At 41.8% G+C, this 25,175-nt stretch overlaps 1 protein-coding gene across 2 annotated transcripts in view; it reads left to right on the top strand.

The window, feature by feature from the left end:
• Positions 1-25,175, top strand: part of ptprn2 (protein tyrosine phosphatase receptor type N2) — a 771,544-nt gene that overhangs the window by 526,656 nt on the left and 219,713 nt on the right. For both annotated transcript variants that reach the window (XM_052016228.1, XM_052016227.1), the window contains exon 12: positions 19,690-19,754. In XM_052016228.1, the coding sequence (XP_051872188.1) occupies positions 19,690-19,754 (65 nt within the window). The remainder of the gene's footprint in view (positions 1-19,689; positions 19,755-25,175) is intronic.

Below are 25,175 nucleotides of genomic sequence, written 5' to 3'. Positions count from 1 at the left end.
CCCTGTGTCTGCGTGGGTTTCCTCTGGGTGCTCCGGTTTCCTCCCACATTCCAAAAACATATGGGTTAGGAAGTTGTGGGCATGCTACGTTGGCGCCGGAAGTGTGGCAACACTTGTGGGCTGTCCCCAGAACACTCTAAGCAAAAAGGTGCATTTCACTGTGTGTTTCGATGTACATGTGACTAATAAAGATATCTTAAATCAACACATCAACACGCATTTACCCCACTCCTGCCCCCCCCCCCACACACACACACATTCACACAGTTGACCTTTCTGCTTAAGAGAAGTATGTTCAGATGTCCTGTCCAGGCCTCTGATACACCTCAATAAGAACTTGTCCCAGTCTTGTCTCCTTTGTTGCAATGGAAACAATCCCAACCTAGAGAGTTGACCTCATAACTATAAGTCTCCAGCCTAGGCAAGATCCATTAAATGGCGGCATCCTTGATTAAAATACTTTGCCACCATTTCTTCACAATGGAAGGTGTTACATACTATAGGTCAGTTGCTGCCAAAAGATCTATTGGCTGTTTGCTGAAGTACCTACAAAGACCAACTGATGCAATGGACGTCGGTTTGATTTTGGCTCCTGTGAAGCCTCCCAGGAGATTTTACTACAGCAACCTCAACTGCAGTTAGACCATGGCATTAAAATCCTATAACCTCCAAGGCACTTCACAAACAAAATCTGAACATTGAGCCTTGCATTGGAATAGGTGGCCACGAGCTTAGTCAGAGGTAAGTTTAAAGGAGCATCTTAAAGAGGTATACAGGCTGAGGTTTAGGGAGGTAATTGTGGAACCAGGGCGTTTTGTATGCTGAAGGATCGCTGCTACTGATGGAGCAGTTAGATTTGGGGATGATCAAGAGGTCAAAACTGAAGACCAGGATTCTGTGCATCAAGCTATACACACCCATCATTATTCCAATAACATCAGAAAACTGTTGCTGCTTCAACATGAACTCCTCAGTTCCTGAGACAATACAAGATCCACCCTGTTATTTTTATAAATGAAAGTTTAAGTGATTTGAAATTCAAGCCTTTACCTTTCTCTTCCCCAGTTCCCAAACCACTAGAAAGTCCACTGCTATGCCTCATTGTCATTCAGCAAGTAGAAGATCTTGATTCACCATTGGTTTTCATTAAAGTCAAGTCCTTTTGTTTTAATTTGAAAGTCAGTTTTCAGTATAATGGAAGAAAAAAAGTCTGGGAAAATAATATCACCTGATAGCCTTCGGAAGCCAGAAATCTAACCACCAGTCACAGGAGGGCTTTTTTTTGGCTGTGGTGTAGTATTACAAGTTTTTATGCCCATCAAGGAATAAAACCTGCAGGTCGAGAGCTGAAACAGCAGGTAAAAATAGAGAGGTCTGTGTCTCTGCCCATCCTGCAGGGAATTCAAAGGCTTAGGTTGAACATGGAACAGATAAACATTCTAAATTTTCCCAGCAGTACGTGTGGGTAGTTCTTTGCTAAGAGACTGCAAATGAGGTTGTTCATGGAACAACCTAATGAATGTTTCCAAAGTTATCTCAAAAATGTAATAGTCTCGTTAAACTGCAGTTTTTCTTTGCTCTGTTCAAAGAAAGAAAGACTTACATTTATATAACATCTTTCAAGACCTACATACTGTATGTCGCCTGCCACTATAGAGCCAATTAAGTAATGTTGATGTATGGTCACTGTTGTAATGTAGGAAACAGAGTAGGCAATTTGTGCGCAGAAAGCTCCCAAAATTAGCAGAGATCAGACAATCCAGTGGTCCTTAGATATTGCTGATGGATAAGTACTAGCCAGGAAGTGCTCTTGTATGAATGGAGTTGATGCAATCTAAGTGGTCACCATATTCACAGAAAAGATGTGATTGCATTGGAGAGGATGGAGGGGAGATTTACAAGACAATTTTAGCTGTGTGGAAAGATGGCATGGTTGGAGTTCCTTTCTTTCAAACAGAGGGGTCAAGGGGAGACTTAATTATCAAGTATGAGGGAGCGAGGTAGAGTAAATAAGAAGGACCAGTTCCCTCTGCTGAGAGAACAAAACCCAGGGGGCATAGGTTGAAAGGATTAGAGGGGCATTAATGGGGGACAGTGTAGCGGGAGCTTCACACTGTGTCTGGCCTTGGGAGTGTGTGATGGGACGGTGTAGAGGGAGCTTCACTCTGGATCAAAAATTAACATAATTTGATCTGGAGGTCGGTAGGGTTCTGGAACCCACTGCCTGAAAGGGTGGGCAAGGCAGAAACTCTCGCCCCACTGGAAGTGTGCTTCAAGAGCCATAGCCTGCAGAACGACAGACAAAGTGCTAGAAGTTGGGATAGAACTGGGTAGCCCATTAACAGCCATCATAGAATCGATGGGTCGAATGGTCTCCTTACTCGTCATTTATTTTCTCAGTCTCTCTGAAGATCAGTAATCCAGAGTTGGAATACAAGGTGTGGACTCGCGTGTAGAGGGAAGGAAAGCAACAGAAGGAATTGGAAACAGAAGTAATGTTTGATCGAACTAGGTGAAAGGGAGTTTTTGAGGGACAGGGTTAATATTATTAGGCATGGTTGTGAAAGATCCAAATTTCAAATTTAACAGCTAAAACGATGGTATTCCTGGAGTCATTGGATAAAGGGGATAGCCTCCAGTTAATGTATGTGAAGCATTTAAGATTTCCATGAAAATTTACTTAGAGAATCTAGCAATAACAGCACACAAAAAGTGGAAGTTTTCCATCCAGTAAACGGATTGTTTCCGTCTAAGTTATAAATAGTGGCTCTTAAATCCATCAGGAGACATACACCTGAGGGTTTGTACTTTCGAAGTGATCTTTCATCTCAGCAACATCAAAAATATTGAATTTGGCTCAGATTAACAAAAAGTGGCTCATCAAGCACAAACAATAAAATGTGTAAAATATTAACAAATAGCTTAAAATTGATGGATGCATTATTAAATTGATTTGTGATTCTCCTGAGGTAATTTTTCTGCTGTATTAGTAACAAAGCAATGGATTACTCAGAGTTCTAATTGAGTGAGTGGGAGTGGCAAAGTTTGATAGGTCCATTGAGTTAAAATTATAATGTGCAATATCAATCCTCCATCTGCTACTTCAACAGAGGCGTCAACCTATTTAAAAATTGGACAGGTTGCTGCTTTAGCAAAGGGAGGGATATTTAATGCAAGGGCATAAAGAATCAATAGTGCGCAGTCAGCCATTCAGTTCTTGAAGTCCTTGTAGACCAATCCAACTAATCACATTCCCCTGTGCCTTCCTAATTGTCCCTGGCACCCAGTGTTTCTCTACAGGTGGCATAGGATTCAGAGCGGGGTGCAGGGGAACCGGCCCATATGATTGGCCAGCCTCATGGATATCCAACTGTGCTGGAAATGCTCCTCAAATCCACCATGTCTAAGCTTCCGCTTCAACCACGCTTCTTTTCACGAAATCATCTTGAGATGTCTGAAAGGGTGGGCAGGTGCGTAGCTTGTGAGATGGTTACACTGGGCTTCTGTGAACTCCTGATGCATGGACTCAAGGATCCCACTACCATCCCAAGTGCTCCATGTCCACTTTGAGCAATCATGGGCAATTAATTCCCAGGAGTCAGGAGGGATGGGTGCAGGTTTTCAAGGGAATTTTCAGCACATTCTTGAAACATTCCATCTGTCTGTCTGGTAATCTCTCCCCGTGGCAGAGCATGGAACAGGTTGTCTGGAGGGTTTGATTTATAAGAAGAGACTAGATAGGCTAGAACTTTTTTCCCTGAAGCATAGGAGGCTGAGGGATGACCTTATAGAGGTTTATAAAATCATGAGGGGGATAGATAAAGTGAATAGCCGCAGTCTCTTCCCCAGGGTAGGGAAATCCAAAACCAGAGGACATGGGTTCAAAATGAGAGGGGAGAGATTTAAAAGGGACCTGAGGGGCAACTTTTTCCACACAGAGGATTGTGGGTATATGGAATGAGCTACCAGAGCAAGTGGTAGAGGCGGATACAATTATGGTAATTCAAAGACATTCGGACAGTGCATGGATAGGAAAGGCTTAGAGGGATATGGGTCAAGCACAGGCAAATGAGACTAGCTCAGTAAGGCAACTTTGTTGGCATGGACAAATTGGGCTGAAGAGCCTGTTTTCCGTGCTGTGTAGCTCTATGACTCTATGTCTGTTTTGGGAGTTTGGTATCAGACATGCAAATGATGTGGCCTACCCAAAGTACTGACTGAGTGTAACAAGGGCCTTGCGCTGGTTTTGTTGGCCTGGAAGGGGGCATTGATCCTTCTAATGAATTTGGAGGATTTTGCAGAGGCAGCATTGAAGGCATCCTTCCAGTCCCTTGAGGTACCTACTGTAGTTAGTCCAGGTCTCAGATGCATAGAAGAAGCAGGGATCACTTCTACCTTGCCACCCCTTGTCTCCTTTCTTGAGTAAGATCATGGAGTCATGGAGCTATACATCATGGAAAACAGGCCCTTCAGTCCAATTCATTCTTGGCGAGCAAGTTGCCTACCTGAGCTAACCCCCCATCTTTGAGGCAGATTGGTACATCCTCCTCTTCTCAGATGTGAGCGCGAAGTTGTGGATTGGATACTGAAGCCCTTCACTGTCAAGTTTTGGGATAACAATGGGGATACCATCTGCTTCCCAAGGCCTTGTTATTTTTTCCATTGGGATATGGTCTTTTTCGTGTCACTATTCATTCAGCTTCCCACCAATCTGGATAAAGCACGTTGATCGGCACTCTGTCCACCTCCCTCAGCACTTATCCCTCCACCTGTGTGACTGCAGTGTGTGCCATTGACAAATTGCACTGCAGTTACTTACCAAGGGTACTCCAACAGCAACTCCCGTTCCTGTAACCTTTATCAGCAGGAAGGACAAGGATAGCAGATGCAAAGGAACGCCACCACCTGCAGGTTTCCCTCCAATCCTAATTAGAAGATATACCACCATTCCTTCATTGTTGCTGGGTTTAAACCTGGGAATCTCCATGGGAACTCCACCACCAGGAAGACCCATTCCTTCTTCAAACAAATGCCAGAGAATCTTTGAGTTCACGTGAGGGGAGACAGGGCCTTGATTTAATACCTCCTCTACAAAATGGCACCTCTGACACTGTGGCACTCCAGTGACGTTGCACTGCTGTGCCAACTTAGTTTTTTTGTATTTGTGCCTGGAGTGGTTTGAACCCACACCTTGTTCATGCCATAGGTTACTTATTGATGAATAGGGAGACTTTGGCCACAACCAGCACGTGACGTGAAGTAGTTGCATTTTCCATTCATTGGTTTCAAATTTTTTGATGTGGGGTGAACATAATTCAGATTCCTTGGAGAAAGATGGTGGTAAAGAATATAAGATATCTTTACTAGTCACATGTACATTGAAACACACAGTGAAATGCATCTTTTTTGAGTAGAGTGTTCTGGGGGCAGCCAGCGAGTGTCGTCACGCTTCTGGCGCCAACATAGCATGCCCACAACTTCCTAACCCGTACGTCTTTGGAATATGGGAGGAAACCGGAGCACCCAGAGGAAACCCACGCAAACATAGGGAGAACGTACAAACTCCTTACAGACAGCGGCGGGAATTGAACCCGGGTCGCTGGTGCTGTAATAGTGTTACACTAACGGCTATACTATCGTGTCTGCCCTAGGCAGAGGACATGCTTGTCTTCATCAGTCAGTTGTTGAGTATACTGTATAAGTCAGGAAGTCATGTCGCAGCTGTATAGGCCACATTTGGAGTATTGTGTGCAATTCTGGTCACTGCATTACAGGAAGGATGTGGATTGGAGGGGGTTGCAGAAGAGTTTCGCTTGGATGTTTCCTGGATTAGAGAGTATTAGCTAGAAGGAGAGGTTGGACAAACTTGGATTGTTTTCTCTGGAGTGTCAGAAGCGAAGGAGTGACCTAATCGAAGTATGTAAAATTATTGAGAGGCATATATAGGGTAGAGAGAATCTTTTTTCCAGGATAGGATTGTCAAATACTGGAGGGCATAGCTTTAAGGTGAAAGAAGGAAAGTTTAAGGGAGACTTACGAAGCAGGTTTTTTACACAGTATGTGGTTGTTGCCTTCAATGGGCTGCCCAGGAAAGTGGTGGAAGCAGATGCGATAGTGATGTTTAACAGGAATTTAAACAGGAACATGAACAGGCAGGGAATGGAGGGATAAAGACCATGTGTAGGCAGATGGGATTAGTTTGGATTGGCTTCATGGTTGGTGCAGATATGGTGAACCGAAGGGCCTACTCCTGTGCTGTACTGTTCTATGTTCTATATAAAATAATTGATGTCTGTCCACATAGGTAATACAATTTGTCATAAAAGCTATAGCAGGCGATTAAGAATTTGTAGAATCGGATGATGACCTTGAACACAAGCAATCCGTGTAACATGCGAATCTCACATCCTCTCTAACCTTCTCTTTAAGGTTCTTTGCAGCCTTTCCTCTTTATACATTGTAACTGCCAGCCTTGGCCAGAGTTTAGTAGTGGTTTGGGCTCCATTCATAAACAACCCAACTCCATCCTGCTGAGCCAGAATCTACTTAACAGTTCCACACCGTGAGCAGTCATTTCTTACTGCTTGCGTTTATCTTAAACTTTAATGATAATGCCATGAGTCCAGGTGAACATCAACCTGGCCCTTAAGATCCATCGAGAGAGGTAAATTATTTCTCAACTTGACATCTCAGGAGATCAATGAACACACTGAATCATACACTTATTGCAGCACAGAAGAAGGGCATTCGACCTATCAAGTTCATGTTAGTTCCTAGTACAGTGGTTGATCATCTGGAAATTTGAAAGTGCAGTTTTTCATGCAATACCAAAGGTGAGGAATGTGTCTGAAGAGTTGATAATCTATTCAGAGCAAAAAATTTCAAATGCTAAACAGGACCAATTAAAGGTATTGGTATTGGTTTATTATTGTCACTTGTACCGAGGTACAGTGAAAAACTTGTCTTGCATACTGATCGTACAGGTCAATTCATTACACAGTGCAGTTACATTGAGTTAGTATAGAGTGCATTGATGTAGTACAGGTAAAAACAATTACAGTACAGAGTAAAGTGTCACAGCTACAGAGAAAGTGCAGTGCAATAAGGTGCAAGGCCACAACCAGGTAGATTGTGAAGTCAGAGTCCATCTCAACGTATAAGGGAACCGTTCAATAGTCACTATAATCACTATAATCTTCTTATAGAAGCTGTCCTTAAGTCTGGTGGTATGTGTCCTCAGGATACTGTATCTTCTCCTGTATCTCCCTGATGGAAGAAGAGAGAAGAGAGAATGACCTGGGTGGGTGGGGTCTTTCATTATGCTGGCTGCTTCACCAAGGCAGCGAGAGGTAAAGACAGAATCCAAGGAGGGGAGGCTGGTGTCCGTGATGCACTGGGCTGTGTCCACAACTCTCTGCAGCTTCTTGTGGTCCTGGGCAGAGCAGTTGTCGTACCAAGCCGTGATGCATCCAGATAGGATGCTTTCTATGGTGTATCGATAAAAGTTGGTGAGTGTCAAAGGAGACAAACTGAATTTCTTTAGCCTCTTGAGGAAGTAGAGGTGCTGGTGAGCTTTCTTGGTCGTGGCATCTACGTGATTTGACCAGAAGCTGATATTCATGTCAAATTTTCCTGATTTTTCACCTAGGTAGAATATAACAGGTGACCAAATTGACATTAAAGATTCCTTCTGTCCAATACTTTCTTCTGCTCCATCTCATCCATCCCTTCTCTTTGTTAGTCCTTTGTTTCAGGCACCTTCCTGTACTTGCATTGTCACGATGGAAAGTGCAACGTAAACAATCTTGTTAGAATTGATTGCTACAGAAAATGACAGGTAGGCCAGCAATAAATAAACTGGAAGTCACCTGTCAGCTTTTCAAGTGCTAATCAGCATTTGTGGATTACTGTCAGTGAAGCCAGGGATTTTTGCCAAATTTCGTTTGACGGGCGTACATCAGTGTGTTTGAGCAAAGTCACCAGAGATGAGTTTTGTCAGCTGGCTAGATCTGTTTATTAGTTGAATTATTTAATATTTATGGATACAGTTACTTCACCTGAAGCACGACTGTGGTGCCTGCCAAGCTCAGACAAGACTATTTCACCCAAATATTTGTTCAGTTTATTCATCTGGGGATTTGCACAGTCAATCAGGCAGCTAATTGGGTTCTTTCATTCTATTCTCCACATCTTATATGGCCTCTTCAGTTCTCCTCCTTCTTGTTAAATTCCACCCATAGTTCTGAGATTCTACTAAGCTGTTGGTTAGAGAACAGAGGTGAAATTTGTCCTCAGTTGTTGGTACTAGAAGTGGAACATGGTGATCTCTGCACTCTGCTTCCGAAATTTGTCTCGACTTACAGATTTCAGAATAAGAATGTGACTTGCAGCCTCCAGCAATGCTGCATATTTAACACAGGCTTCTGAGGATGAATTTTCACCTGCCACTAAAGTACATCTTTAACATTTCCATTGTCCTCAACCTTAGGCTGACTCCGTCATCATTATTGTTGATGCTCGTACCCCGTTAGTTGGAACTTTTCTTCAAATAACATGGCTCGTGACCCCAAGCATTGTAACCATGGACCAGAAGTGAGCAGCGACTGAACTATCTATTCCCAAAGGCTTGTGCAAAATTCTCATTTCATTTCTGACCCAAAAAATCATATTCGACAGGGATGTGCAGTTGGTGGCTTGACAGTCAGTGAGCATCCCACCTGTGAGCTAGGTATAGAATACTTCCAGTTTAGAACACCAGCATTCGCTATAAAAGGATTTGCTTATGATTACGCTTCTCTGAAACCCACGTGCTGGGAGTAAAAGTGAGTGGTCCTCAATCCTGAGGGACTGGTGAAGAAGAAGAGTCTTGTGGTGATGAAAGATACCAATAAACTTTTGGAGACTGGATTTCTTCTCTGTCCAGTGACAACAGTCAGAGGATTTCCATGGTCTTTTCTCAAGCTATTGAAATTTTAGGATCATAGGGGGTTAAAGTAGCCTTGAACATTTGGACATAGCATCCGATTCTGACCCCTTAAGTGTTACAAAACTCTTTCACCTTGCTTTATGTCATTTAATCGCTCATCTGCCACCCTCACAGACCTTTTTGCTTTCTCCTGCCCTCCCTTCCTCCCTTTCTCTGCATCTTAAAACCCCTGACTTTCCCCCATTTCTGATGAAATGTTATTTCTATCTCTCCCTCTGCAGATGCTGCCTGACCTGTTGAGTATTACCAGCATTTTCTGTTTTCATTTAAGCACATTCAAGTCGATAGTCAGTCTACAGCCACCTCTCTCCCCACTACCCAACTCATAACTGCCTCCCCATCCTAACACCTCCATCCGTAGCAAGTTCCACTGACTTTAATGCTCTACAGCTATCCAAAGCCAGTTTCGCAGCTGGAGAAATCTTGGTGCATCATCCTTCCCACTTTCCTACTGTGTCTCCCTAGCCTTCAATAGTTTTCCTATTCAAGTATTTATCTAATTTCCCCTTAAATTGTGTGATTAATTCAGTTTTGACAGCCACCTGTGCTTAACACACCCCTTACTCTGATCACCGCTTAAAATTAAAAAGTATAAGAGTCTGATCTCCTGTGATACTCAATGGTAATGAGGCCCACACAACCATTTATTCTTTTTTAACCTGTGAAAGTTATTGTAAATTATTAGCCGTATGCAAACTCAATTAAATTTTATTTTGGGAAATTAGAACACTTCCATTGGAATCTAATAAACATATTGCATGGTTTTAAGTCTCTGATTCCTTGGACCAGCCCAGTAAATATATGCTGCACTATTTCAATAGAATCACAGAATCAGATAAAAGGAGGCCATTTAGGCCATCAAGGCCATTCCAACTCTTTAGTAGAGCAATTCCACCCATGCTATTCCCCTTGTTTTGCCCTCCAAATTATTTTCTCTTGGGTGCCCATCCAGTTCTCTATGATTGGTTATGTACGATTAAGTCTGTTTCCACTATGTGTGCACTCAGTGAGTTCCAGACCAAAGTCAAAGTCAAGTTTATTGTTATATGCACAAGGACATGTATGTACAGGTGCAATGAAAAACTTACTTGCAGCAGCATCACAGGCACATGGCATTATATAAGCAGCGTTCACCAGAAAACATAAATTAAACATAAATTATACACAATTTTTACAAGAAAGAACACAATTAGAACAAAAACTGCAAAGTCCATCTTAGTGCAAAGTGATCAAGGTGGTCATAGTGTTGCTAAACTGTAGTGCTTAGGGTTGTGCCAGTTGGTTGAAGAGTTGAATGGTTGAAGGGAAGTAGCTGTTCTTGAACCTGGTGGTGTGGGACTTCAGGCTTCTGTACCTCTTGCCCGATAGTAGCTGCGAGAAGATGGCAAGGCCCGATGCTGGGGATCTTTGATGATGGATGTTGCCTTCTTGAGGCAGTGCCTCCGTCAATGCTACCAATGGTGGATGATATCTATCCTTTGTGTAAATAATGAGAATGTCGGTCTGGGCAAGAACACTGACATTGGTTCACTTATCTTTCAAATGAATTTATAGGGTTTTTCAGAATTAGAATTGGTGTTTTCTCTCCAGTGAGGTGTCTGCAGTAGGTAGTCTGAATCTCAGAGTCACATAGGAGGACAGGGACCATCACTGTCTAGTAGACCATAATCCTTGTGCAAGTTTTTAAGTTCTAGGTTCAAGGGTTAAATAACCTGCTACTCCTGTTCCACTATTCCAATGGTTGTTAGGGGCAGGGGAAAGTTCAGTAGAAAGCAAACTTGTCAGACATACAAAGAAAATTTAATTCCAAGGAGCAATGCTGAAAGGTTAACATTCCTGCACTGCAATTTATACAAGTCACTTGGATGAAGGCACGCAAGATATGGTTGCTAAATTTGCTGATGATGCAAAGACAGATAGAACAGTAGATTGTGACGACCATAGGATACAGAAGCAAAATTAGGCCATTTGGCCTATCAAGTCTGCTCTGCCATTCAAACATGGTTGAAACTGTTTTCAACCCCGTTCTCATGCCTTCTCCCCATAACCCTTAACCCCCTTAAGTATCAAAAACTTATCAATCTCTGCCTTAAAGACACCCAATGACTTGGCCTCTACAGCCCTCTGTGGCAATGAATTCCACAGATTCACACCCCTCTGGCTGAAGAAAATCCTCCACATCTCAGTTTTAAAGGGACCTCCCACTTATTCTGAGCCTGTGCCCTTGGATCCTAGACTCTCCCACTAATGGAAACATCCTTTCCACGTCTACTCTATCCAGGCCTTTCAGTATCCAGTGGTTTTCAATGACATCTCCCCTCGGGGAGAAGAGGACATAAAGAGGCTTAAGTGAGTGGGCAAAGGTCTGGTAAATGGAGTACAATGTGGTAAAATGCAAAATTAACCATTTTGATGGAAAAAATAAATAGGAAACATGTTAATTAAATGGTGAGTGATTGCAGAGCTCTGAGACACAGAGGGATCTGGGTGTCCTAGTGCATGACTCACAAAGGCTGGTGTGCAAGTACAACAAGCAATGAGGAAGCAGGTGGCCTATTCCTGCTCGTAACTCATATGTTTGTATGTCCTCTTGGCTCAGGGTCAATTGCTGTGCTCTTAAAGCATTTTACGATAGGATTTCATTTGTGTATGGAATTAGCACTGTGTGGGGGCCACTGGAGAAAAAGTCAAAGTATTGTGTGTGTAAGCAACCTAGTCTGCCATCTCTTCCATACTTGAGCATAACTGCTGAACCTTTGAAGAAACTTTGAGGATAAAATCCCCTTTATTCACAATCTGAAGAGAAATTGTATTTTAGGACGTTCATCATCCTTCAGAAGAGGGGGATAAAGTATTATTTTGAAGTTTCTGGTGCTTTAGAAATAATGACCACAGAAGTGCTTTCAGGAGATATTTTAAAAATCTTATTATCTGTGTGTGAAGAGTACAGTTATGATTTTGCTGCAAAGGTGACAAACAAAACATACCTCTCCCATCTTAATTGGGCACAACAAGTTGGTGCATCACAAGGCTGCATGTGTTACATAACCAATGGCAGGAATATAAGTAAATGAAAGTAGAAAATATTCTTTTGGTGGAGATGTTATCTTGAATTTCCTTCATGGTCTGTGGAGTAATGGGTTTTCTTAGCTGTGACTGAGCTCTTTAATAAAAGTCCTAAAATTTTCAAACCATTGGTAAAGCTCCTTCTTTTGCATAGAATTAGATAGAACATCAATCCATGCTGCCAGTTATTCTCTACATGAACCTCTTGCCAACCTTTTCAGAATAACCCTTTCTTCCTTGTGTTCACATTACTTTCCATTAAGTGCACTCAAGGCATTTGCCACAATTCCTCTTGGTAGCTGCTGCTCATTGTAACACACTACTAAACAGAGGGAAAGTGTTGAGTTCTTAATTAGTGTCAATCTTATAGTAATGGTCCTTGTTTTGGACTCCCCATCATTTTCTCTACTGCTATCCTTTCAAAACTCTTCCTCATCTTAGGGACTGAGCACAACTCTCAGTTGTCCATTCTCTGGAGAACAAAGGCCCAGAGAGTTCAATTTTTCCTGATCATTGTAATTTCTTACTTTTGCTTTCATCCTTCTACATAATTTTTGTAACCTCTCAGATGCCTCTATTTTTTTACATAAAATGGATTCCCTATAGATCCTTGGCATGCAAGAGGGTGAAAGGTTTCCACAGGTAGATGGGAATTTAGAGTTGATGTTCAATAAATCAGCCATGATCTTAATAAGTTACAGATCAGGCTTGAGGGGCTGAGTGATCTCCTCATGTGCCTAATATGTGTGTATTATTCTCCAGAGGACTTTGGAGATGAGCTCCGTCCTTTAAATCAAAGTTTAAAAAAACTGCAGATGCTAGAAATCTGAAATAAACTCAGAAAATGTTGGAAGCATTTAGCAGAACAGGCAGCATCTGTGGAAAGAGAAACAGAGTTAACAATTTAGGTCAAAGATCCTTTAGCAGTAACTGGGGAAGAGAGGAAATAGGTTAACTTAAATTGCAGGGAAGATTTAGGAGGGATGGACAGGACAAAGGGAATATCTCTTTTAGGGTGAGATCAGGTTTATTATGGGGATAAACTACAGATGATAACATCCGGTTGATAAGTTGCAGCTTCAATCTACAGTTTATTATTACAGCAATCCCAGCCTCGTCCTGTCAGAGATATTCTCTTTGTCCTATCCGTCCCTGCCCCACCCTCTCTACGACATAAATCTAACTTGCTTTCTCTCTTTCCCAGTTCTGACAAAGAGTCTTCGACCTGAAATGTTACCTCTGTTCTCTTTCCACAGATGCTGCCTGACCTGCTGAGTGTTTCCAGCATTTTCTTTTGTTTTTAACCCTATCTTTTAGTTTGCCAACATTAAATCTCACTGCTATTTTTAATCATTTTAACCTTTAATTGTCTCACATCAACTGCTTTGGCTGGAAATCTCTTTCCAGTGATTTGTGGGAGCAATCTAGAGACTGAGTCTTAAGATATTTAATTTAAAAACCTCTGTCATCCATTCCATGCTTTAGAAAAGCTGCCACAGACTCAATTCATTTTTTTAATATATGTTGAAAGAAGGTACACCTCACTAAAACATAATGGCTGAGTTGGCCATTAGAGCCACAGGAATGACAGTAGTGTGTCCCACCCTCACCCAGTTCCCAGCCTATTGCCTGGTTAAATGACTTCAGGTCACATTGGATGACTAGAAAATTCATGCAAACAGATTGAAAGCTAAAACATTGAAACCAGAAGTTAAATTAATGCAAGTGAGAATGGGAAAAATATCTAATTAAAATAATTTGAAAAATGGTTTTAAAATTGGTCTTGACACCAACATTTACCAAGCTGTCATCAGTTCTACTGCAAGCCACACATTCAGATCAAGCGTTTAGAAACAAGCAGTGTGTTTTTCTTTAAGCTGGGAACTAATATTGACAAGCTGCTAATAGGCATATACACAGGACTGAAAATACTTACCCTTCTTGGCTGATTACCACTGCTCTGCTGCGGAACGGTATATTCTGTGGAACTCCCAGCATGCAGCTTGGTAAAGAAAAAAAGCCATTAATTTCTCCTTATTGTAATCTAGATCAGAGTTGAGACATACACAGTTCCTTTCAGGGTAGAATAACTGCTATTAGCAGCGTTGGCAAGATTATTCCTCTGAAGCCGCATGCTTAATTACATAGAATACTGCATAAATTGTCAAGTGCAAAGAATAATTTTGATAAATTAAAATACTAATTAAATAGGCCTTTGCAGAATTTTGAGAACATTATAGGGTTCAGCTCTTCCAGCTTATTTGCATATCCTTCATCTGGGGAGTTTTATTTTTTTTAAAAGGCCCTTTTTTTGTTCATGGGCATCATTCATGAAAGATTTGCAGACAATAATTTGGTTGAAGCTTTAGTAACGTGCTGTTTCTACTTACTAGCCTTCATCCTTCCCTATTCCTTGCTTCTCTAATTGTCTGCTTTGAAAGGACTATGTGATTAATTAGCAGACCAGGTCTAATATGTATCAGACAATCACCTCCATTTTAATTACATGCAGCAAAATGCATTAAGTTTAGAAACTCTGTCTTATTTATGGTGTGTTAGCATAATTCTAGGTATTAAAAGAAGCAATATTTGATTTAAATTTCTCCTTTCCCAAGTGCATGGTTTTGTTGCCTCGTTACAAACATTGGGATATTCAGAATTTGGTGCAAACTTGTTTGTGAAATTTAAAAGGGGAAGCTTCTTTAAAATGTAGATGCCCTGCAGAGGATTGAAACTGCCCTGCTCAATTTGATAGAGGTGTCCGAGACCATGACAAGTTTAGACAGGGTAATTAGAGAGAAACTATTCTGACAAGCAGGTAGTTCAATGACCAGACAGGCAGAGGTTCAAAGAGAAAAAAAATACCCAGAGGCATTGTGAGGGCTTTTTTTAATATATAGAGCATGGTTAAGGCTTGGAACTCACTGCCTGTGAAGGAGGTGAAAACAGAGACTTTCGGGGTGCTCAAAAGAAAATTGGATGGACATTTTGAGTGAAAACAATTTGCAGAACTACCGGGAAAGAGCAAGGGAATAGGACTGAATGGAATGCCGTTCAAAGAACCAAAATGGACTTAGTAGAGCTAAGTGGCCTTCTTTGTGTTGTTGTGGTTCTATATATTTCTCAAACATTCGTGTCCTTGCATAAAATTTCCTTCCCTGTGACATTAGCGATTGTTACAATGCCATAAAAATTCCGATATCCTTTCATTGAAAGGTTACACGTTAGTTTTGAATGAAGAAGTTCCTTTCATGTCCTTTGATTTTATCCTTCCAGTATATCATTCCTATAGCCTTTTCTTAGAGAACTTAACATTGGCCCAACCATTCATTCACCATCGTGTCTCTCTACATTTGAGATGGCTCTACTTCACACAGCTAAAAAGAGTATAGCATCAGGGGAAGAATTCCCACTCCAAGTTTCTCCCTCAGGTACCTGTCACCATACCTGGCCAGATGGAGACCTAGCTCCTCAGGAGGAGTCAATTACTTTTCACCAATGACTCTGAGTATGCTGGTGGCGCAGTGATTAAGGCCTAGACTAGCAGTCTGGGGACATGAATTCAAATCTCTCTATGGCAGCTGTATTTAAATTTGGTTAGTAATCTGGAATTTAGCTAGTCATTAGTAACGATGACCATAACATTATTGGATTGTTATTAACAGAACTGTAGGCTTACCTGGTCTAACCTAAGTGTGATTCCAGACCCACATGTTTGACTGTTAAATGGTGCAGCGAGCCCAACTCACAGAAATTGGAGCCGAGCATTAAATGTTAGCAATGCCCAAATCCTGAAGAATGGATAAATAAAGAAGATTCTGCTGAGTGAAATCATTTTCAGTGTTCACACTGGTAGCAAAGATGTGTGGGTACATGGAGACACAGGAGACTGCAGATGCTGAAATCTGGAGCAACAAACAATCTGCTGGAGGAACTCAGCGGGTCAGGCAGCATCTGTGGAGGGAAATGGACAGTCGACGTCTCAGGTCGAGATCCTTCATCTGGACTGAAAGATAGAGGGCAGATAGTTAGTATAAAGAGGTGAGGGGAAGGGGTGGAGCGAGATGGTAGGCAATAGGTGGATCCAGGTGAGGAGGGGTGACAGCCAGATGGCAGAAGGAAGAGGGGAACTAATGACAGTGTCTGGGAGGTGATAGATGGAGGCAACAAAGGGCTGCAGATGATAGGAGAGGAAGGTGGAGGTGGGGAGGGCAGATGGGGAGATGGAGGGCAGATGGGACAGTAAGGGGAGGGGAAGCAGTGGGCAGAGTGTGTGGGTGATGGGCAGATGGAATTGGTGGAGGAGGGGGAAGAAGCAGGGTGATGGGGACTGGGGTGGGTGTGAGAGGAACTGGATGTGTGGGTACATAATGGACTGAGCATCGGCTGCCCTGATGTCAGAGCTGCTGTCCTTGGGTCTCATTGCTAGTTCCAGCAGGCTCCTGGGTGCGGACATCCACTCATAGACAAGACCCATGGCTGTACAGGGCCTCTCCCTGCACAAGGGGTTGGCCGCACTCCCAGGATGGCTTCAACAACCAGTAAGTCCCCAGGCTCACCAGCTGTCACTGACGTTGAATACTGAAAACTCGCAGGAGGTGTTAAAAAATAAAAATACTTCAGATTACTAACTCAAAAATAAAATGCAAAAAAGCCACACAGTTAAAAGGCATTACTGACTGAATTAAATAAAAGTCTCTGAGAACTTCTCATCCACAGTCACTGTCATACGCACGTATGCACCTAGGGTCCTACCATTCACTGTGTATATCCTAGCCTTATTAGATCTCTCAATGTTACAGAAGCCTGAAGTTCCACATCACCAGGTTCAAGAACAGCTACATCCTTTCAACCATTCAGTTCTTGAACCAACCGGCACAACCCTAATCTTATTTGCAGCAGCATCACAGGCACATAGCATCATATAAGCAGCATTCACAAGAAAAACATAAATTGAACATAAATTATACACAATTTTTACAAGAAAGAGCACAATTAGAATAAAAAACACAAAGTTAATTTTAGCGCAAAGTGATCAAAGTGGTCATAGTTTTGCTAAACTGCAGTGATTAGGGTTGTGCTGGTTGGTTCAAGAACCGAATGGTTAAAGGGTCATAGCTGTTCTTGAACCTGGTGATGTGGAACTTCAGGCCTCTGTACCTTTAGGAGGTCTAATAAGGCTAGGATATACAGAGTGAGTGGTAGGACCCTAGGAAGTACTGAGAACCAGAGGAGCCTTGGTGTGCAGTCCAAGGATCCCTGAAGGCAGCAGCACTGGTAGATAGGTGGTGAAGAAAGCACAAGATATTTGCCTTCATTAGCCAATGCACAGAATATAATAACAGGGAGGTTAAGGTACCATTTAATAAAACATTGGTTAGGTCACAGTTGGAGCACTATGTGCAGTTCAGGTCACAGTGCTCTCCATAGGATGTGATTGCACTGGAGAGGGTGCAGAGGAGATTCACCAGTGTGTTGGCCGGGATAGAATGTTTCAGTTATCAGGAGAGACTGGGTAGGCTCAGTTTGTTGTCCTTGGAGTGGAGGAGACTGAGGGGATATATAAAATTATGAGAGGCGTAGTGATGCAGATAGTAAGAAATTCCTCCCCTTTGCAGAAGAGTTATGACACCAGAGCTCATAGGTTTAAGGAGATCTATAGGGGATTTGGAGAACAATGTTTTCAGCAAGAGGGTGACATTTGGAACGCATTACTCGAGGGGATGATGGAGGCAGATACTCTGAGAGCATTTAAGAAGTATCTAGAGGAGTACTTGAACTGCTGAAGTATAGAAGGCCACGGGCCAAGTGCTGGAAAATGGGAATAGTATTGACAGGTACTCGATGGGCGGCACTGACGCAGTGGGCTAAAGGAGCTGTTTTCTGTGTTGTGTATTCAACGATTCTGGATGGAGCTTGTCTGTACACTGACTGCTGTGTTTCCTACTCTACATCAATGACTAGTTTTGCAAGGTATATCCTTGACTGTAGAGTGCAGTGAGACACCTTTAGAGCCTGAAAGGCAATACATAAATGCAAGCTTTCCTTTCATTTTGCTATTTGCTCTTCGAAGCTTTAGGATTGCTCACCTCCCATTGTAAAGGTTTTCACTCTTTGCAATTTATGGGGAAATTAACCATCTTATAAAAGAACACTCTAAAATAGGTGGTGTCGTAGACAGTGAGGATGGTTATCAGGAATTACAGAGGGATCTCGATCAGCTGGGTAATGGGCCGAGGAATGGCAAGTGGAGTTTAATTTGGATAAGTGCAAGGTGTTGCATTTTGGGAAGACAAATGAGGGTAGAACTTTCACAGTGAACAGTAGGGCCCTTGGGAGTGTTGTAAAACAGAGGGACCTTGGAGTACAAGTACGTGGTTCCCTGAAAGTGGCTTCACACGTAGACAGGGTGATAAAGAAGGCTTTTGGCATGCTGGCCTTCATCAGACAGGGCACTGAGTATAGAAGTTGGGATGTTATGTTGCAGTTGTACAAGAGGTTGGTGAAGCTGCCTTTGGAATATTGAGTTCAGTTTTGGTCACCCTGCTATAGGAAAGGTGCCATTAAGCTAGAAAGAGTGCAGAGGAGATTTTCGAGGATATTGTCAGGACTTGAGCATAGAAGAAAGAGGAGTGATTTCATAGAGGTGTATAAAATCATGAGGGGCATAGATAGGGTCAATGCACACAGTCTTTTTCCCAGGGTTGGGGAATCAAGAATGAGGGCATAGGTTTAACGTGAGAGGGGAGAGATTTAATAGGAACCTGAGGGGCAACTTTTTCATCCAGAGGGTGGTCAATATATGGAATGAGCTGCCAGAGGAGGTGGTTGAGACAGGTACATTAACAACATTTAGAAGGTACTTTGTCAGGTATATGGATAGGATGTTGGCCAAACGTGGGCAAGTGGGACTAGCTTAGATGGAAACCTTGGTTGGCATGGACCAGTTGGGCTGAATGGTCTGTTTCTGTGCTGTATGACTCTATGACTCTCATAGTGTCACGATTTATAATAAACACAGGACCCAGCAGTATATGAGTGGATAGAATTTTTGGTTGGTGAAATTCATCTGAGCATTGTTGTGTTGAGACTTCATTCCTGTGTGCTGTTCTCACATTGAATTATACAAAATGAACAGCACAGATGTTCAGCCCAACTGATCCCTGCTGCAGCTAATTCTCTTCTCCATATCTCCTCAGTTGGCTCTATCTGTGTTAACCACCTTTTCCATGCTGCCTCACAATTGTCTAACTTTCCTAATTCAAAAAGGTACATTTCTGCTGGCAAACAGCCCTCACTGGATTCCATCAGGATTCTTTGTGCATGAACTTTGAAAGCCAGCCATTTTCCAATGGATTTTCAAAAGCAAAATGTAATAGAATTTCCAATGGAGATTTGCCTGTCGCTTTTCAGGACCCAAATGCACCAAGTCACATTTTGTTTCTAAAATTAGGCTCAGCACATTGTCTCCCCACTGAAAGAAAGTCCGGTCTGAGGGTCGGGCAGGCTGACATACCCAAAGGTTCTGATGCTGTTGGCATCTTCCTTGCCAATGTGCTGCTTCACAGTTTTGGTTTTGCAATCCTCTGTACATTTAGCCCCATTTTAAGCTGTCTCACTTTTATTTGTTTTTTCAGTGGCCAACAAAGGAAAACTGGAAAAGGAAACAGGATTAAAAATCTTACAAACTGGCATGGGTGAGGTAAGCTGCAAGTACTGTCTGTTTGAACAGCCAGGTATTCGGTTTCTCGAATCTGAATTAGTGCCACTTTATGATACTATTGACCGTCGACAAAAGCAATTCATTTCCTGGTTTTAGACTATGGCATGAGAGGACTTGTGTATCATTCCACATACACTTCTGAAACAAAACTTCTTTTATCCTTAGGAGGGAAAAAATTGATCCTCAGATCAGTAGCATGAGACACATGATATAGTAACATCTCCATGTTGCACTCTGCTTGCGAATGTAGGTCTGATCAACTTCAATACAGAGCAGACTGGCCAAGTGTCCCCATGTCACAGGGTCAGCACTACCAATCCAAGGATGAAATTTAATGTTTAATGATTCAATTATATACTCAAGTTATATCAATGAAAATTGCTTTTAGTTTTGCATCAATGCAAGCTGTACAGTCCAGTCACTAAAATGACAAACAAAACTGATGATCTGTACAGCACACAAGAGGACCATTCATCTAAACCAACTATCCCACAATTTGCTTTCCACACCAGCCTCCTCCTGTCCTATCCATCTTCCCCATTTCCCTATCTGTTATACAACTTAATAAAATGGGAAACTACTTTTAACAGGAGGAATCTCTGGGGCATTCCATCCCCTTTAGCATACAAATATGCAGTAATAGCTACCTGTGAGCTGCAAAGCAAATCTAATAAACTCATAAACCACAAGTCTAAAAGTCGTTCACTTGATTGATGGTAAGTGGTCCTCTTGGTGCCGTTTAATCAACAGTGTTAGGTGGACAAATGCAATAGTTTGCTTGTATGATTTTATCATAACCCAGTAGCAGTTATTGATCTGGTGATTGATTGCCCAGCAGTAACAGGCTGGGTGTCCTTCTGGGAATCCTCTGATTGCGTATGTTGTTTCTGGTGTCATGTGCGAGAGATTATTTTTAGCTATGCATTACATCTCCTTTAAAATACGTCACAGACATGTCAGTATGCTTAACATGAATATACTGGAGAACAACACAAACACAGAACAGAAGACACAATGATGCAGTTTGTAGAGCTGCTGCCTCACACTCCAGTAACCCAGGTTAAATCCTGACCTCCGGTGCTGTCATTGTGGAGTTTGCACATTCTCCCCATGACTAGGTGGGTTTCCTTTGGGTGCTCCGGTTTCCTCCCACATCTCAAAGATGTGTGAGTTGGTAGGTTAATTGGCCACTGTAAATTGCCTCAGTGTGTAAGTGAGTGTAGAATCTGGAGGAAGGTTGTGGGGAATGTGGGGAAAATAAAATGGGATTAGGATAGGATTAGTGTAAATTGGTGCTCATTGGTCACTGCGGACTCAGTGGGCCAAAAGGCCTGTTTCTGTGCTTTCTGACTATCCGACAACAGAAGCATTTCAGTTTAGTCTTGAACCCTGAAATATCATTACATTCTCTTTGACTCCACCAATGGGTACACCATTGTTGGAGTACAACCAAAGGCATTCTTCACACAGCAGCACTCAGTCAAAGTTATTTACCACCTGAAGTAGGAGGGTAGCCCAGCAAGCAAGCTAGTAATTAAGCCCTTACGGGACACCAATAGTCAAACTTTGTGTGAAACTGGGTGTGCTATGTTCATGTGGTTTTCATCCTTTTTCAGTCCTCGGAAGCCTCAGTAAATTGCTTCTGTTAACTTCCTTAGAGAAATCTGTGGCATCAAATGGATCAGGGCCTCAATTTAAAAGTGGCCAATATCATGCCCAGTATAGTGATTGTACCAGGGTGCAAGTACGTTGTCAATTTGGTGAAGTTGTGGGTCTAACACTCTTCACAGCTGTATAGCTAGGAGGTCAAATCCCACCCACATGGCTGGAAAATTTAAAGTTGATTAATTAAATTCTGGAATTAAAAAGCTTCTATCAGCAATAGTGGCCCATGGAGTCAGTTGGTTCACTTAAAAGAAACCTCTTACCCAGTCAGCCCCATGAAGGATTCTAGACCCACACCAAAGTAGATGACTCTTAACTGCCCTTTGAAATGGCCCAATGGGTCACATAGTTCAGCAAACAATGAGGGAAGGCCATTAAATGCTCACCTTGCCTGTTATGTCCACATCCTGTAATTAACTTCTCACTGGACCCACTCGGGACAAATAGCCAAACAATTTAACATTACAATGACTTCTGAGTAAGTGAAGACTGTTTCCACTCTCTTGGAGTCAATGACAAAGGGTCATAAATTTGAACTAATCTCTAAATGAGTGAGATGGGAGGTTGGGAGAAATATCTTTATACAGGAGGTGCATGGGAATGAGTGAAACAGACAGTCTTCTGTGATAACTTCGAAGCAGAAAAGTTTACAAGGTAAGATGGTGGTGATCATTTTATTGGTCTCTGGAAAGGAACCTCTACAATGGGCTGTTCTGTACTGTTACTGTCTGTGGTTGATGGTTGTTCACAGCCCAGCTGAGATAAGCTTTGTTTTTCACCCATCAATCGCTAAGGCCAAGTTAAAGCACATATTTAAGTTAGGAGAAGATCAGTCCATTCACAATGCTTTCTGTTCAGGAAGTGCCTTTATTTGAAACGTGAATCCTTGCTGGTTGACTGATGGAGTTGAGATTTCTTGTGACTAGTGCAAAGGGTAAAATATTAAAAAGTAAGGCATTATCTGTGAAGCTTTAAAGTCTTTGCTTACTTCAAAACATGGGCTTCAGTGAAAGAAATCCCATCGGTTAAAACCATAGTTTTGGTTGCAAGTTTTTAAACTTACAGAGCATATCCAGACCTATTCTATTCAACTCAAAGGTGTACAGAGAAATAGGCCCCATAGTTTAATTCTGTAGAGCAGTTCTTAAATTAAGAAGTTTCTTCCAGGGAAAATGGATGTTTGAACACCCTGTGGACTAATGCTGGCTCTAATTAATTGTTACGTTGCTTTGTCTTCAGATTTCTTACAATAACTGAATAGCTCAGCATATACAGTATGCACTGGACATTGCTTCTTTACTGAGAATGAGGTGGTCATTCTATGTTCTCTATGGTGAGTGATTTGCAGCCAATTGTTCAGCCGGGGAACCCTATCCTGGACGAACCAGAAAATAACAGTGCAGGTTTTAGTTCATTAGGGACTTGATTAGATTACTCGATCTGTGGTCTGGGTTGAGAAGTGTGTGGGGCAAAGCCCGATCCAAAGGCCACAACTTTGTAATCATCTGTAAAAAAATTAACTACCATCTATATTTTTGTCCCATATGTAAAGTTCCTAGCTGTTTTACTTAGATGTGAATTTAGAAAGGTTCTGCAGGACAACAGGGGAGATTTTGATCCATTGGTATCATTCATAACACTCATTTTAAATCCTGCTCAATTTTAACTTTCCATTGGAGTCATCCCACACATTGAGTGTGGTTAATATTAAATCCCTGAACAGCTCCATAATATTGTGTTGCTGCTTATTCCAGTACCATTGCTAAGTAGATGATCAAACCCACCAAACTTTAAGGCACTGACAGCAGTGTTACTAATTGCTTAACACTCTGTGAGGGTATCAATGAAGCACATCCCAGAGCACTAAAGACACCTTGGTAAATTTGACTATCTAGTGTGATTCTTTAGTTTGATTGAACAAGACTTGATGAGTTTTATTTCTTATTCAGGTTGGTAAAAGACGGGGAGAAGATTAAAGGTAAAAAGCAAAAATACAAATGGCACTATTTGAATTTGCTTTCCCATAGGACTGGCTCACCTCCTTTGGTGGTTCCTGGAATTTCAACCATGTGGCTCCCACACTTATTCAATTATTCACTGAGGGTAACTTTGCTTCTTGTGCAAGTGGGTGATATGATAAGTCATTGGGCTTCCTCCTGATTTCTGACTTTTGGCCCCTTCAACAAGAAGTCTGCGACTGACCCCTGGCATTTGACTCATTGCCGGATGTACAGTCCAGTCCTTTCATGATGAAAAGCAAAAAACATCAGATGTTGGAAACCTGAGATGTAAACAGAAGATACTGAGGATACTCAGCAGGTCAGGCAGCACCTGTGGAGAAAGAAGCAGAGTTAACACTACAGGTCAGTGACCCTTTGTAGACACAAGAGACTGCAGATGCTGGAATCTGGAGCAACATACAAAGTGCTGGAGGAACTCAGCGGGTCAGGCAGCATCTGTGGAGGGAAATGGACAGTTGACATTTTGAGTCGAGACGTTGACTATCCATTTCCCCCCATAGATGTTGCCTGACCTGCTGAGTTCCTCCAGCGCTTTGTGATGTTTGAAACGTTACCGTATCAGGCTCTGAATAAATAATATGGGGAGACGGGGACTCATTAAACTGCAAGCAAGTGGAAAATTTTGGAGGCAGATTAGCATTTACAAAGCTAAACCAATAAATTCCTCAAGACAGTTAAGAGGTTGTTGCATTCCCGGATTATTCCCTACTAAATTGCTTCCAGAAATAGCCCCAACTTCTGAATCAAAAAAATATTCATTTGCAGTTTCAACAAAGATTAGACATTTTGTACTTGATTTCACTGGTTTTATTGATTACACAGACACAATTGCAATGCTCTTTATGAGCAATAGCTAAACAATGTTAGATTAGCACTCAGATTGTCTCTATAATTAGGTAGGAACTTCCCTGGAACAGAACCGTCTTACTGTTCAGTTATGTATTAAATGCATTTGATGTGGAAATTATAAGGATATATAATAGTTCTTGTGATTACCTACTAGTATATAAACAGATCCAGTTTTACGTGTAAAAATATTGGATGAAGGGATGATATTGAAAATGATGTTATTGCTATCGTAATTGACAGCTGTTTCTATTTCTGGAGAGGCTCCATAAACAATTCTGGGCAAGGCACCAGGAATGGCTTGTCATCAGAAGGGAAAATTGGATGTGTACTTTGAAAGAAAAATATTGCAGAAGTATGGAAAAAGGACTAATTAGGTGGCTCTTCCGAAAATGCTGGTGCTTGTACAATGGGCCAAATTGTGTAGGATTCAGTTCCAAGTGGTGTCTCTAATGCATTGCTCTATCTTTACCCCTCCCTCCAAACTATTACATAAATTATATCTTATCTTACCTTCTTACACCATTTTCCTCCACCTCCTTTTCACACTGCTTTGGTATCAAGATGGATCACATCAATGGGTATGGCAGTGTGGCTACAGGCTTTCAAGTGTGAGCTCACCACATTTTACTTCTAGTGTTAGTCATAGTCAGTACAAAGAGGCTCTTGCATTTAGACTTACTAATAAATTAATGAAAAAGTAGTGCATTTATCCCCGTAATAAGCAGTTGATTTCAAATGATGCTACACCCTTTTATAACCAACCTTTATATAATGTCATATACTACAGAAATAGACCCTTCAGCCCACCATGTCCATGACAACAATCAAATACCTACCATTTACAAATTCATTTTCAGCAAGTTGT

This window comes from Pristis pectinata, chromosome 5 (assembly GCF_009764475.1).
Source record: "Pristis pectinata isolate sPriPec2 chromosome 5, sPriPec2.1.pri, whole genome shotgun sequence".
In the NCBI taxonomy this organism is placed as follows: Eukaryota; Metazoa; Chordata; class Chondrichthyes; order Rhinopristiformes; family Pristidae; genus Pristis; species Pristis pectinata.
Note: the sequence above shows the minus strand (reverse complement) of the source record. Positions and strands in the feature narration are given on the sequence as shown.